Below are 14,505 nucleotides of genomic sequence, written 5' to 3' on the forward strand. Positions count from 1 at the left end.
CAAAAAGTACTTTGCTGTGGATAATGGGCTGTTCCTTAGTCAACAAAATCTGGGTGCTTTTGCAAGTTGACACAAAGGGGCACACATTTACCTCCCATGTAGAGGTACCATCACATTTAGAAAGCTGGAGTTTGAAAACTTACCTTTTCTACTGCAAATGTCCGAATCACATATTCAGCCAGGAGCTCTGTTTCTATTAGAGTAACTTTAATATCTTTATATATTTCTGTGTCATCTGGCCAGTATTTGCAGCATTTGACCTTTTAGAAATACAAAATAAATTAAGGTCCCTATTTTTCATCAGATTTATACTGAATCTTTTGTAGTGATTTATGGCATAAAATTCAACCACACATAAGACAGTCAAGTTGTTAATACAAGAAAATGGTCTATGCACCACCCTTTCACCCTGCCCTCCCCCCTCCCTCTTCAAGACAGTTGCTGAGTTTTAGGGAGGGTAGCATTCAATGAAGCAAGAAACATTTGTATGTAGCATGAAGGGTGTTTACACTGAGCATAGCTCAGTTACAATAACCATTCATTTCCTGTTCACTTTGAGTCCGGCAGTATCCAGAGGGAAATGCTATAAAGGAAGCTTGAATATATTCAGGTTTCTCTGGATCTTTATTTCTTCCACCTGAAGCTGTTTAAAAATAACTTCTTGCCTTCTATCATGCAAGTTTATACATCACGGGGTACAGAGGAGGGGGAGACAATTTTGTCTAACGTTAGAAAAGCAAAACATCTAGTTTCCCAACTTAGATTGAACTTCTCAAAAGAACTGAGGAGAGGAAGGACAGTCATATGGCTGAAGCCCAGGAGTGAGAGTCAGGAGACAGATTTTATTTCTGGCTCTAGCACTGACTCCTTAGAAAACAACTGACAACTACTGAGTCCTGTGGGCTTTGCACTTACTTATTGGGAAATTCATCCTTGTGTTGGAAGAGAGGAGGTTCTCTGTGAAATTGGCACAGGAGTTGCTGTGGGTTGGTGTTAACTAATTACATATTAGTTGGGTTCTATTATGAGCAGGAATCTTGACCTTCAGACTGAACATGCTAACAGAATCAGAACAGCAACTAAGTATTTTGGGCTATTACAGAAATATGTATGGAAAAATAGCAAATTATCGACTAAGGTGAAGATGCAAATCTATGAGGCTTGTGTGCTGTCGCCCTTGCTTTATGGTTCAGAAACAGGGACTATGTATGCTAGGAACATCAAAAAATTGAATAGCTTCCACATGAAATGCCAGCATAAGATCCTGAAAATAAAGTGGGAAGACAAAATACCAAACACAGAGGTACAGGAGCGCGCAGGACTGACACACTTGGAAGCACTATCAAGAGGAGGAGGTTGTGATGGCTCAGCCATGGCAGGAGAATGGGAGGAGACCAAATCCCCAAGAATATTTTGTACAGCAAGATTCAAGGCAGCTCTAGAAAGCGGGGTTGCCCTTTATGGTGGTACCACGATGCGTGTAAAAATGATACAAAGTCATTCAACATCAACATAAAAAGCTGGGATCCAGTCAATCTGGAGGGAACATTTGGCTCAACATGAAGCGGCTTTGGTTGATAGGATGGAAGCAGAACAAAAAAGACGAAAGTAGTGTGTTTTGTAAACTTGAACTCTAACTTAGACAAAGTATGGATCTGTGAAACTTGTAACAAGCTGTGTCAATCTCGAATTGGGTTCGTCAGCCACAAGCGGATTCATCAGTCACTCTGATTAGACCTCTTATGTGTACACAATGATCCACAGGATCAACCATTGTCTATCATTGATTATATATATAACTATATTTATATAAAATTCTGTTCTATTCAGGTGGTTGCAGACCTATATTACCACTGCATATGGGTAACTTTCAGGAGTGCATTATGTGAGAGGGCCAGCATGTGCTATGCATTTATTATAGGAATATTTCCCTCTTTTTTCCTCTCTTTCTCCATTTCCCCTTAATTTCAAGGCAAATTAAGCATTAATTTGTTAATACTAGTGTACGGATATGCTTAATTACACACTGATTGGTTATATACAAAAATAACTGTGAATTTTACCATGAAAATTAATAACAAAAATATAATATGTTTAAAATACTTTACAACTGAGAAATATATTTAAGTATCTCAGGCAAGCAGTGAGCTCAACATATTTAAAACATTAAAACGAGTTAAATGCAATTCATTCATGCAATTCTCTTCTGTCTATAATATATTTAAAAAAAAAATTCTGTCTGGAAAAATTTCCAAAAGCCTTGCATCAGAAGAATGGAAATCATATGAAACTTGTTGAAGGCTCATTGTCTTATCTATTTATCTGTATTGTTTGAATATCCAGGCCACTGGTTTTGTTCAAATCCCTGACTCAAGCAAATTGAACCATTATATCTGCTGTTGGGAAATGATTTGAAACAGCTTTTTCTCACATGGTGAATATGCTTTCCTGTGTCTAGTGCAGAGTAAACAACATTTCATGTTGTCCCCAGAATGCTGCAGCTTTCTACAATCCGGTTTCTGACCTTAATTTTTTCTTCCTGCCTGTTGCTTTAGCCTTTCCATAGGTGGAATCTGATGCTCAGAAACATGGCCAAGGCACGTATGGAAGAGGAAACAGCTGCAGCAGTGGTCCTAGTCACAACACAACTATTGAGCATCATATGTTCTGTTTCTAACTTTAGCTCAGTTTCTTTCAGACGGCTGCCTGCCATCCTCAAAACAGCTCAGTTTAGTAAAATAAACAATTGAAAAAATAGGCACAACTAAGCTGCCTGGCATGCTTCTAACTTGGGAAGTCTAGGCAGCTAGGATTATGATTAACAACCAGGGACATGTAGAAATGCTTATTTCAAGAAGTGCAGTTTCTTTTTCTTTTGCCCCAGTAGCTGGATTTTCTCCCCCTTTTAGTTCTTATTAACATGGCCCAGTGGAATAGTGGGGTAAGACTGTGGGCTTCTGCAAAATACATTATATATCTCTGTGCCCTAAGTAGTTCTGCTCTGTAAGGGCTCTTTGCATCTCTGCTCAGAGAGAATTTTGGATATGGGCAGACTGGGACCAGTGTTAATGGATTCATGACAACATAATTCCTTGCCAATTCTCTGGAGGGGAGTGAAGGATGTATCAACTGTGGGAACTGTGCCAATGTTGCAGTTGTAGCCTGAGACTGGCTCTGCTAGTGTTTTGCTGAGTGGGAGAAAATAATAAAAAGCATGTTTTAATTTTTAAAAATTATTTTATTCTTTTGGCTCCAATCCTACAACACTCGATGCACGTGCTAAACTTTATTTATGTGACCTCACTAGTTTTCTCATGTGCCAAAAAATAAGGACTGATTCTCATTTATACTAAAACCCTGAACATGAGTATAAAGAATTTTTAAAATAGATATAAATAGCATAATGAGAAGCAGTCCCATGAACGTTTGCTAGATTGAAGCCTTTACAATTTCAGTGAAATAAGATATGAGTTTAGATATCCATAAGAAATACTGCTAGTAAAAAAGGCAAAAATATGGGTGTAAAAAATTCTACCTGGTTTTTTGGTTGGAGCCGTGTTGGTCTAAGGACAGAGGCAGGCAAGGTTCTTTGAGTAGATGCAATATCTTTTATTAGACCAACTGAGTAGTTGGAAAAAAGTTCTTAGCAAGCTTTCGGATGCAGTCACCCTTCTTCAGGCATAGGGTGCCTCTGCTGTTCAGTTAGGTAAAAAACTTTTACCTGACTTTTTAGCTACTGTATCTGGATTTGTTTGTTCATTTTGTATACTTTTTGGCCTATTATATGAACAAAAACCTAGAAAGTTTAGCTATATAATACATGTATTCATACTTAGACTAAATATAAAATCTATCATGATTGGTTTGTACATAGTAAAATAATGGCTGCATAATAGTTAATAGGAGCTACAAGGCAGAAAATGGTTTTTGGTGCTCATGGGAATAAAACAAGAATTGAGAGGTAGTTTGGAAATACCCCATATTTGAATCTGATTGCATAACAAAAATTCAGATTTACACCCCAGGAACAAGTAGAAGTGTCATTGGGAAGGACATCTTGAAAACTCTCTGGGTACATACAACATATTCCTCACAAGGTATGTTTGCTTACTCTTCGCATATACATTTGCTTTACTGAGAACTTGAGGAGCACAGTAGCAGATGACCACCAACCCCAAAGACAGGGAAATAGAGTAAAAGGATAAGGGCAGCAAGTTGTGCTTAATACTTATAAAAAGGGCAAACAAAACAGGAAGCAGAAAAATGAGTATGATATTGCATATATTTGTTCGTTCTGAAGTAGTGGATTTGGCCACTGAAAGCAAGTAAAAGCAACTAACTATTTTGGTGATTTGGAGTGGAAACACTGAAAAGCTGATCTGTAAAATGATTATGACTAACCTATACAGTTAGTACAGAGCAGTTTCAATAACACTGATTATTTAGAGTTCCTGATTTGCTTTACTTATAAAATCAAATCCTAACAAGAGGTTACGCTGCTTGTGCACTGCTTAACTGATCATTAATGGAAAGAGTTGTATAAATTATTATTTAAGAGTAATTTGAACTAAGTAAAGATGATCAAATGGGGATGTTGAGATATTTATTTTATCTCAGATTGTATGTATTTTTGGCTCTGAACAGCTTAATTTAGGTACTGTAGGTTACAGTAGGGAACAAAGAACCAAGAGCTGAGTCCAAGGGATGTAGACAATATAGCCCATTAATTTTAAGGCTAAATTTGTGTCAAACCCCTCAAGGTTTCTCTGCTGATCTCTACCAAATTTTCTGAGTTATGTGCCTTGTACTGGCATATTTTCACCATGGGTTCTTTTGGGACTACCCAGGTTCCATTCACACAGTGGTTGACCAGTCCCTGCAGTTTGCCTAGGGAAAGGACTTGGGGCTGAAAACTGGCTCCAAACTCTGCTCCGCTCTAGGTCTAGATATGGCTAATGCCAGAGGCAACTGGTAGGTGGTGCACAGGGGTGCACGTGTCCCCCTGACGGCCAACAACTGATACTGTCGGTAGGGCTGCTGCCCCACCTGACAAGGCTATGGCCATCAGTGGCTTCTGCGGGTGCCTCCCCAGATTCAGGAGGCAGCAGTCACTCATGGCTAATGCCGCTCTTAAAGTAGCAGTGCTATTAACTGTGAGATACACATCCAGTACCTGACCCAGGCAGTTTCTGCCAGTGGGTTGCTCTGGCTGGGTAGTTGTTCTTGCTTGGTCCCTGGACATAGGTAGACTGGCAATACATCAGCTGCTTTCCCCTCAGGGGAGTGAATTTGTCTTTTAGAACAAGGGTTGAACATTTAGCACCCAATAGACTTATTCCCAACATAAATGAAATCTACCAGGTACTATAGTGGATGCACTATGTTTAGTTGCACAGCTAATGTAGATGGAGCTACTTTGAGGTATCTCTTCATGATGTTGTTTTGTGTGGTACAGACATACTGATGTTCCTTGTTGTCTGTAAAATGGAGATGAGAGCACTATTAGGAGGCTGGGAGGTTAAATGCATTAAAAACTGTGAGGTATGAAGATATTATTGTGATCATGTCAGTCAGCAATTCTCAGCCTTTTTAAACTGAAGGCACCACTCAATAGATTCAAGGTACCCCATTTCAAAAACTAACTTATTTATTACAGTTGCAGAGAGACCAGCCAGAGAGGTGTGGGGGAATGGCCAGGTAGTGAGAAGTAGGAAACTGTGCTTATTTGCTTATTTCCTCACACCTGGTGGCATCCTTCAAAGGATTTCATGATACCCTGGCTGAAAATCACTGAACTTAGTACCTAAGGCAGGAAGTACTAAGATGAGCTTCAAGCCATTTTCTCAACACCTTTTCACACATGCACTGTGCAAGTAGGTTGTATACAAATATCTTGCCCCCACACCCTCAAATTTATGCATATATTTTTGTATCCTTAAACAACTTATGTTTACTCCTCAAAATGAATTATTTTAATTATATAAGTAAGAATTAAGGTAGTGACCTTGATTAATGCTTTCTAGAACATCCATTCTTGGACCAAAACATTGAAAGCTGACACCATCATTGCTTGAACTTACACAAGACAGTGTTGTTCACAAATAGGCTTGTGACCTATTCAATGAAGTGAACATTGTTGATTTGCGGACATTTTTATTTAAATGACTAAAAACCAATCTTTCTAGTTTCTTGGAGAATAACAGCCAATTATTTCCCCTAAGGAATCCATCTCTGCTACACATGATGGAACGAGGCCAACTTGTTATTTTGAGTTATAACTTTAAGAAAGCTGAAATGTGTTTTGACTGTTAGACATATTATGTTTTTCACTCACTAGATTAACAATGGCTTCAAATGACTGGATTTTATGATTTTTTTGGCATTCTGTTAGAAACTGTACCTTCCATCATTTCTAATGGTAAACATTGATCTTCTGTGAACAGAACAACAGAGTATTAATGGAAGTTATCAGAAAAAAAATGCTTGTTAAATACAAATTAACTTTATGAAGGAAATGACCGTATTTCTAGTTTTTTGGAGCACAGATTAGGCTGGCCAAGGGGCAGGAAATGGATTTAATGCAACTATTTTTTTTTCCATCTCCACATTTTGATTTCTGTCTTCCAAGGTGGAAGTGAAAATGAAATCTGGGCCATCTTAAAAACTCCATGGCAAACAAGGTTCTTTGGGTAAATCTGTTATCTTTTATTAGATCAACTTAAAAAGTTGGAAAACAATTATTAAGCAAACTTTTGGGTTCAAAAACCCTTCCTCAGGATAAGGAAGTTTCAGCAGTTGGTGTGTGCTCTTCCTGGATGGAATGAAAAGTAAAGATGCCAGAGGCTGGGCTGGTATGCATGCAAGATAGGTAGTCAGTGAAAATGTAGATTGAGGGGTCAATGGTTGAGAGACAGGCTGGGAGGGTGGGGGGAGAGAGAGAAGGGGGGTGAATAGTGGAGAGATACCTAGGGAGTCAGCTGTCAGGCAGGTTATAACGCGTCATAAATCCAATGTCTATATTTAGTCCATGATTTTTAGTATCCAGGTGGTTGATGAAGTGCAGTTCATAGGCTCATCTCTGGGAAGTGTTTTGTAAGTTTCCTTTGAAGATCAGGACTGAGAGATTGGAGAGAGGGTGGTTTTCTTGTGAGAAATGTGCCCCCACAGGTAATTGGGTATTCCTGTCTTTGATAGATTTCCAGTGTGTGTTCATTCTGGTGCGCAGTTGTTGTTTGGCCTCTCCTATGTATTTTCCATCTGGGCATTTGTTGCATTGGATGAGATGTATTACATTTTTGGAGGTGCAGCTGTAAGATCCAGGAATGCTGACGGTTCTGTTGTGGGGTGTAGTAATTGTGGGGGGTGGTGGAGATGTGTTGGCAGGTTTTGCATTTCTTGTCATGGCATGGGCTGGGTCCTTTTGGTGTGTTCTGGGCTTGAAGAAGTTTGCTTTTGGTGATGAGGTTAGTGAGGTTCGGTGCTTGTTTGAAGGCTAGGATGGGTGGCTCTGGGAAGATCTTTTTAAGAATAACGTCTCTTTCTAGTCTGGGTTGCAGTTGTTTGAGGATCTTCCGTACAGGTTTGAGGGAGGGGTGATCTGTTATAACCAGCAGTGTGCACTTTGTGGGGGTTTTTCTTCTGTACTGCAGCAGTTCTTCCTGTGGTATCTGGGTGGCTCTTTCAAACGTGCGATCTCTCTCTCTGGAAGAGTGTCCTTGTTGGGTGAAAGCCTTTTTAAGATTGGTGAAAAACTCCATGGCACTTCTTATAAGGAATATTAATGCCCATGCCTTAAACTAAATCCAATTTGGGTAATTATGTCTCATTATATTCACAGGCACTTTCTACTAGATAATGTATACTCCTCTCATACTAAACATTAATGCTTTTTGTGGTGTTAAACAGTTTATATGAACCACTCCGGCAGTAGCTGCATTTCAGTATTGAATTAATGGGCTCCCATAGATAGTTTACACAGGCCTTGTGTTAAGTTTTGAAAATGTTTAGCAGTAGCCTAACTTGGGAACAGGTGAGTGGGACATCCATTTTAAGTATCATTTCACAGGGGACACCAGAATGGTAGCCCCCCATGGAGCCTGTGCCAATGCCACCTCAGTGGCCTGTGTTCAGGGAGCTTCTGCTTAGATGGCACCTCCACAGCATGCCCTGTGCAGTGAGGTAAGCACTTGCTCTACTGCACCCCTCCCCAAATTTTAAGTTATGCCTCTGGTGTTTTGAGGAGATTTTGCAGGTAAACTAGTCTATAGATGTAATACTAGGAATGTGCTGGTTACGACTATTGTAGGGCTGTATTGAGAAAAGGGTATGCATTGCTGTTTTGCCCCGTCAGCATGAAATTTCATATGAGCTTAGTTTTTTAGGTTCCTATTGAATTTCCCATGCCATTGCTGTTTAGTCCTTGTCATGCATTTTTAATGGAATGTCTCCAGAACTGGGCTCTGGCTGACAATTCTCCTTGGCAGTCCAAGGTCCAGCTACAAGAAAATTGGCAAATGGGTGGATCCTGAGTAGAGCTGGTACAATGGGGAGATGCTTTTATTTTGCTTTCTTAAAATTGAATGTAGGTTCTTTCTTAACCATTATTCATGTTGTAACTGAAAAAGTGTGTGTTATGCATGTAATCATAGAATCAAAGAAAACTGGGGTTGGAAGGGACCTCAGGAGGTCATCTAGTCCAACCCCTTGCTCAGAGCAGAAGCATCCTCAACTAGATCATCCCAGCCAGGGTTTTGTTGAGCCAGTCCTTAAAAACCTTCAAGGAAGGATGGAGATTCCACCACTTCTCTAGGTAACCTGTTCCCCTGCTTCACTACCTCCTAGTGAGAAAGTTTTTTCTGATATCCAACCTAAACTTCCCTTGCTGCAACTAGAGACCATTGCTCCTTGTTCTGTCATCTGCCACCACTGAGAACAGTCTAGCTCCATCCTCTTTGGAACCTCCCTTCAGGTAGTTATTAAAGGCTGATATAATATCCCCTCAGTTTTCTCTTCTGCAGACTAAATAAGCCCTTTCCCTCAGCCTCTCCTCACAAGTCATGTGCCCCAGTCCCCAAACCATTTTTGCTGTCCTCCACTGGACTCTCTCCAACTTGCCCACATTGTTTCTGTAGTGGGGGGCCCAAAACTGGACAGTACTCCAGATACGGCTTCATCAGTATTGAATCACTTCCCTGGATCTGCTGGCAACAGTCCTACTAGTGCAGTCCAGTAGGCTGCTAGCTTTCTAGGCAACAAGGGCACACTGTTGACTCATACCCAGCTTATTGTTCACAGTAATCTCCAGGTTCTTTTCCAATGATTTTGACTGGCGGATTGATGATGGGCAAGTTCGTGCATGCCAGACTGCCTGGAGTTGACCATATGCAAAGTCTTTTCCAGTAAGAGCTAGAGTTTTCTATCAAATCTTTTCCCACAATGGAGAATGGTTTCTTGGGTAGCTGCTGCTGAAAAAGGATTTCTTGCTAGTGGTACAGGAAGGTTGGTGGATAAAATCTTCTGTGCCTGTCAGTGAATTTTTACCTCTCTTTATGTCCGCCCACTGTCACCCAAGCCCCCACCCTTACTTAAACACTGAAAAAAACTAGGTCATTACTATCTCTGTTATCAAACTTTTAATGTGGTCTATTCATTTTTGTGTACCAAACACAAATCTGTAAGAACAAGAAAATAAATAGTAAAGATCCATAATTCATATACATTTTACTCCTCTTACTACAGGCATAAAACTTGCTACAGGCACAACTAATGCACAACTCCCAGTACAGCCCTAACTCTGCACACAGAGGGATATCAGCTGTCCAACACTAGATTTAATTGCCATTCTGCAAACACCTGTTTACTAAACTACTGCATCTCAACCCAACAAAACATCCATGACGGCTACTGGTGGGAAAAATATATCTTGTAAAAGAGTGTGCCCAGAGGTGGAATAGAGGCCACACTACTGTTACAAGTCATGGTTTGTGGCATGTAGTAGGGCTGTGCAAAATTTTGCCGGCTGTTTTGATTCGACACTGTTTCGACTCATTTTGAGCTCAAAACAGCAAAATCGAATTGAAAAGAAGGGCTTTGAAACAGCCTCAAAACAAAAAGAGGCTAGTCAAAATGTTTCGAGTTTTGAAGCAGCCAGCAGCCAGGTGGTGGGAGACAGGGAAGAACCAGGGTTGCACTCCCAGTGGCTCCACAACCCCATGTGGCTCAGCCAGGTAGGAAGCACAGCCCTGACTCTCGCCACCTCCTGCCACCAGCTGTGGGAAGCCGATTACAGCGCAGGGGAAGGGAATTGAGCCTGGTTTCATTCCCCGCCCCAGCGCTGCCATCAGGCTGGGGAAAGGAAGTCAGCCCAGCTAAGCTGAGCTCCCCTTCCCAGTGCTAGGATCGGAATGCTGTTCCATCAAAACCTCAAAACTCAAGTCAAAACGGAACGGTGCCGTTTCGCACAGCCCTAGTATGTAAATATGGTAAATGGTACAGCGTGCATAAAGGACTGCAGGTTAGCTTTTATTAGTTAAATGAACTATTGATTTTCTTGGTTCTGTGCATGTGTTTTGGGTATTTCTGTTGTGACAACTATGCCTACTTTCCAAAACAATTTTTTGTGCAGCAATACTATCAGGACTGGCTGCTTCTCATTCTTGGTAATAATTGTGAAGCCCTAATTACTGTAATTATTGTGCTTCTTGCATGCGGTTTTATTTTGTATAATTATATTTGATGTTACCTGTTTGTAAATATTTTGTGATACTGAGTGATAGAAAACATGTCGTAGAAGAAAATTTATATATATTACAGTGCTTATCTCCTTAAGGGTCTGACCAAAGGGGTAGGGGCAGGGCCATCCCTGAAGGGGGTGAATCAGGGCAAGCACCCAGGGGCAGAGTGGCCATGGCAACTCCGTGCTGCCACCGGCTTCATGTCTGGCTGCTTGGCATCCCTCCTGCCACTGAATCCAGCTTGTCTGGCTGCTTGGCGCACCACCCCTCCCTTGCCACTGAATCTACCGCCAGCTACCTCACAACCAAGCGCAGGACCCCGCACAGGCTGATTTGCCCCAGGCCCCGCACCCTGCTCAGATTGTCTCTGGATACAGGTATGGCCAGGCAGGGACAAGCTTGATGCTGAACTTATCTGCTGAGCTTGTCACACCTTGCCTATCTCCTCACATCTCACTTATTTCCTCATATCTGAAGGCACCTTTCAAATGATCTGGGGGCATTCCAGAGTGCTGCAGCATGCTGTTTGAGGATCACTGACTTAGACAGACTGAGCAATTTCCATCTTGGAAGGGGAGTTTTTAAGAGTGGGTTGGACAAAAACTTGGCAGTGGTGGTTTAGACAAAAGATTAAACTTGCTAAACTCCTGAGATCCCTTCTGGTCCTATTTTTCTGTGATTTCTTATGTAAAATGATTGACATGTCAGCTTGGATTTTGGGTGGCCAGAAAAGTCAGTCCATTGTCTGGAGAGGATGATATTATGTGCAATTGCTATACTGACATAGGTACAGCTCGCAAGACCTTCATCATACAACTTGTGCAGAAGAAAGAGATGGTTTAAGCTGTGAGATTCTTTGTAGGCCTCCAAGGGCCAGCAGCAGCAGGCACTGGCCAAAATGTCAGGGCCTGATCAACATTCATTGCCTTCAGTAGGAGCCTCAAGCAGTAAGTGAAATGTATAAGACTGGACAATGGAGATTTGCTATGTTTTCCTACCATCCATATTATTATTGTACACACAGGTTGGTTTCCAAAAGAAAAATCCTCAGACTCAGTTGAAGAAAATGACTTGGTTCAAATTAAAGCAGTTGAAGTTACACAGTTTATAAAGCTAAAGGAAAGGCCTCTGGATGAGCACAGGAGAGTAAGAGGCCCTTTTCAGACTGTCAAGGACTCTTTTGTCATACTTTTTTGTCTCATTGGAACATTTTTGTGAGTTTTGGCTTTGCTTTATATCAGAGGTGGGTAATATAAAATACAGCTTGTGGGTCAGAGGGGCTTTGCTTAGCCCATGGCAGGTCCCTTGGTCCCACCTGGCCCAGGCACCACCTGCCATGCCATGTCCTGCAGTGGGTGGGGCTGGGGCTGTGCACTGTTGGTGGTGGCACAGAGGCACCACAGGGTGCATGGGCTCTGGGCTGTTGTGGGGTGGGAGCAGGTGGGGGGAACATACAAGGGGCTCCCATGCACACCCCACAATACTTGCACACCCTCCCTCCACAATTACACACCCCACAAACACCATACCCACCCACACCCTCTCCCACATGCCCAATAAACCCCACACCCCTTTCCCATACTCACCCTCCCCCCTACAAACCCCCACTCCTTCCCCATACAGAGCTGTGTGCCTCTGGAGGGAGCCCCGCTCACACGGCTATGCGCAGCACCCCCACACCCATGCATTCACACCCCCCAACGCACACTCCATCTGTAACCCTCCATGCACACCCAGTCACCCTCCCCCTCCAGGCACCCCCCCAAAACCCCCCCCACACACATCCCCACAAACCCAACATACCCACCCACCCACATCCACACACCCCCTCACCCCATGTACACACATCCACACACACACCTACAGCCCCCCACAAACCCCATGCCCCCCACCCCTCTGCACCCCCCTACAATATACAAGAGTAAAACTTAATTTTGAACTATTATGCAATTACCTCTATATACACTATGCAAACGCACACAAATCAGGACAAAAGTATTTTTAAAAATAAAATTAAAAATGATATTGTCAATGTTTGATTTTTAGTTATATACTTTGTTTTTCTTTTCTGGTTCCAAGATGGCAAACCCCCTCCCCAAAAGGTGTACTTCTGGGGACAAGGGGAGAGACTTCCAGTGGCAAAGTTCAGGGGTTAGGGGGCAAGACTTCAGGTCCCAAGATGGCAACCAGGAGGGTGGAGCAACTGTCAAAGGGCAGGGCTACCCTTGTGGCCTTCTACAGCTCACCAAAACTTATTAAGTGGCCCTGCACCTGAAATAATTGCCTGCCCTTGCTTTATATGCAATAGTCAGTGATCTGGAAAATTTTGATTCTGGTGCATTTATGTCTGCATCTCATTCCCTAAGTCATTTATCTTTTCTTTTATGTAAAACTTCTTCTTAAGTGGAAAACTGGCCAGCGTTAACCTAATGAGGAAATCGACTTTTGATCTTTGCCCTTAAAGAGTAGGGTTTTATTGTTGTTGTTTTTCATAACATCTGCTTAAGCCTCTCTTCACTTCAAACCACCTCATCACCTGTTATCAGACAAATGGTCATGGCAACTCAACAATGATTTTCCTAAATGACTGTGAGAGCTCATTTAGATTTTTAATAAACAGTCACATTCTAATGAGGTCTTCATAAAACTGACTAAATATGTTTAGAAATCATTAGCTTAAATTACTAGTGCAAAAGTCTCCTTAGGGAGCCCTGCAGATTTTGTGATAAGACTTCTGGCAGATGGATTAGTATAACAACACCAGTGAGTTCTGAATCTCCACACAAACAGTGTGAATGTGAGTGGCTGTGTAACAGGCTACTAGATAAAGAGCTAAATGTCCCTCAGGTGGGTTCATTAGAGAAAGAAAACAATCAAAACACATTTCTGTGCCATTTAAATACCAGGTGCACGGCAGTCAGCAGGTGCCAGAAAAACTGACAAGGGTCCCTTGCTGGAACACACAGGAGCTTAAAGGGATGCATGGTTTTGACAAGTATGCCTCAGATAATGACAGGTATTGGCAGATGTACCCAGACCCTGCTGGAGGGGAATGCAGGGACTGAGTCATCTGCAGCAGGTGCTTGCAGTACGGATAGCCTCTTGGTGGCTCCTCCACCTGCAATTAAAACAGTCTGGATGCAAAATGCTCCAGGGCAAAAAGCAAGTTCCTAACACTGATTTAATGACTATCCATCCAGTCTTAGTAAACAAATACGCATACGCCCCCTTAATGATTAATTCATGACGGGTGCACCTCTTGTGGCAAACATGCTAAACAGGCATTCTTCTTTCCTGGAAATCTAGGTGAGTTTTCTTTAGTTTTTTTTGTTTTTTACTTACAATGGGTAAATGGAGTCAGAAAAAATATAATCTCTAAACATAATATTAATACCAGCAAAAAAAAAAAAGAGGAAAGCTTCAAGGTCAGGAGAAAAAGTTATCAGGACTCTGACTAAGGAAGCCATTCAAATCATCACTAATCAAGATGGTGCAAATCTTTCTGCTAGGTGTTGAAGGACAGATGGCATGTTTCTTCTGTAACTCCTTGGTGTCAATGGTCCCATCATTGGTAAGAGGGAATATGTGCAGTTTGACAGACGAAAGGCCCAACAGGGGCTTAATTGCACTACTTTGTGATTCACAACCTTGCTGTTATAGAAAGGTATTTTTATTTTTGTTTTAAAAAACAATATTATGGCTCTCATTTCCTAGATATAAACCACTGGAAAAGTGAGGCTAAATCCAATTTTTGTTGTTGTCAAGATCTACA

At 41.7% G+C, this 14,505-nt stretch overlaps 1 protein-coding gene across 6 annotated transcripts in view; it reads right to left on the reverse strand.

The window, feature by feature from the left end:
* PTPRM (protein tyrosine phosphatase receptor type M) overlaps window positions 1–14,505 on the reverse strand; it is a 745,518-nt gene that overhangs the window by 27,985 nt on the left and 703,028 nt on the right. For all 6 annotated transcript variants that reach the window (XM_090039711.1, XM_090039716.1, XM_090039712.1 and 3 more), the window contains one exon: window positions 144–260. In XM_090039711.1, the coding sequence (XP_089895837.1) occupies window positions 144–260 (117 nt within the window). The remainder of the gene's footprint in view (window positions 1–143; window positions 261–14,505) is intronic.

The sequence above is a fragment of the Crocodylus siamensis genome, chromosome 3 (genome assembly GCF_052110815.1).
Source record: "Crocodylus siamensis isolate JL-2025a chromosome 3, ASM5211081v1, whole genome shotgun sequence".
Taxonomy (NCBI): domain Eukaryota; kingdom Metazoa; phylum Chordata; order Crocodylia; family Crocodylidae; genus Crocodylus; species Crocodylus siamensis.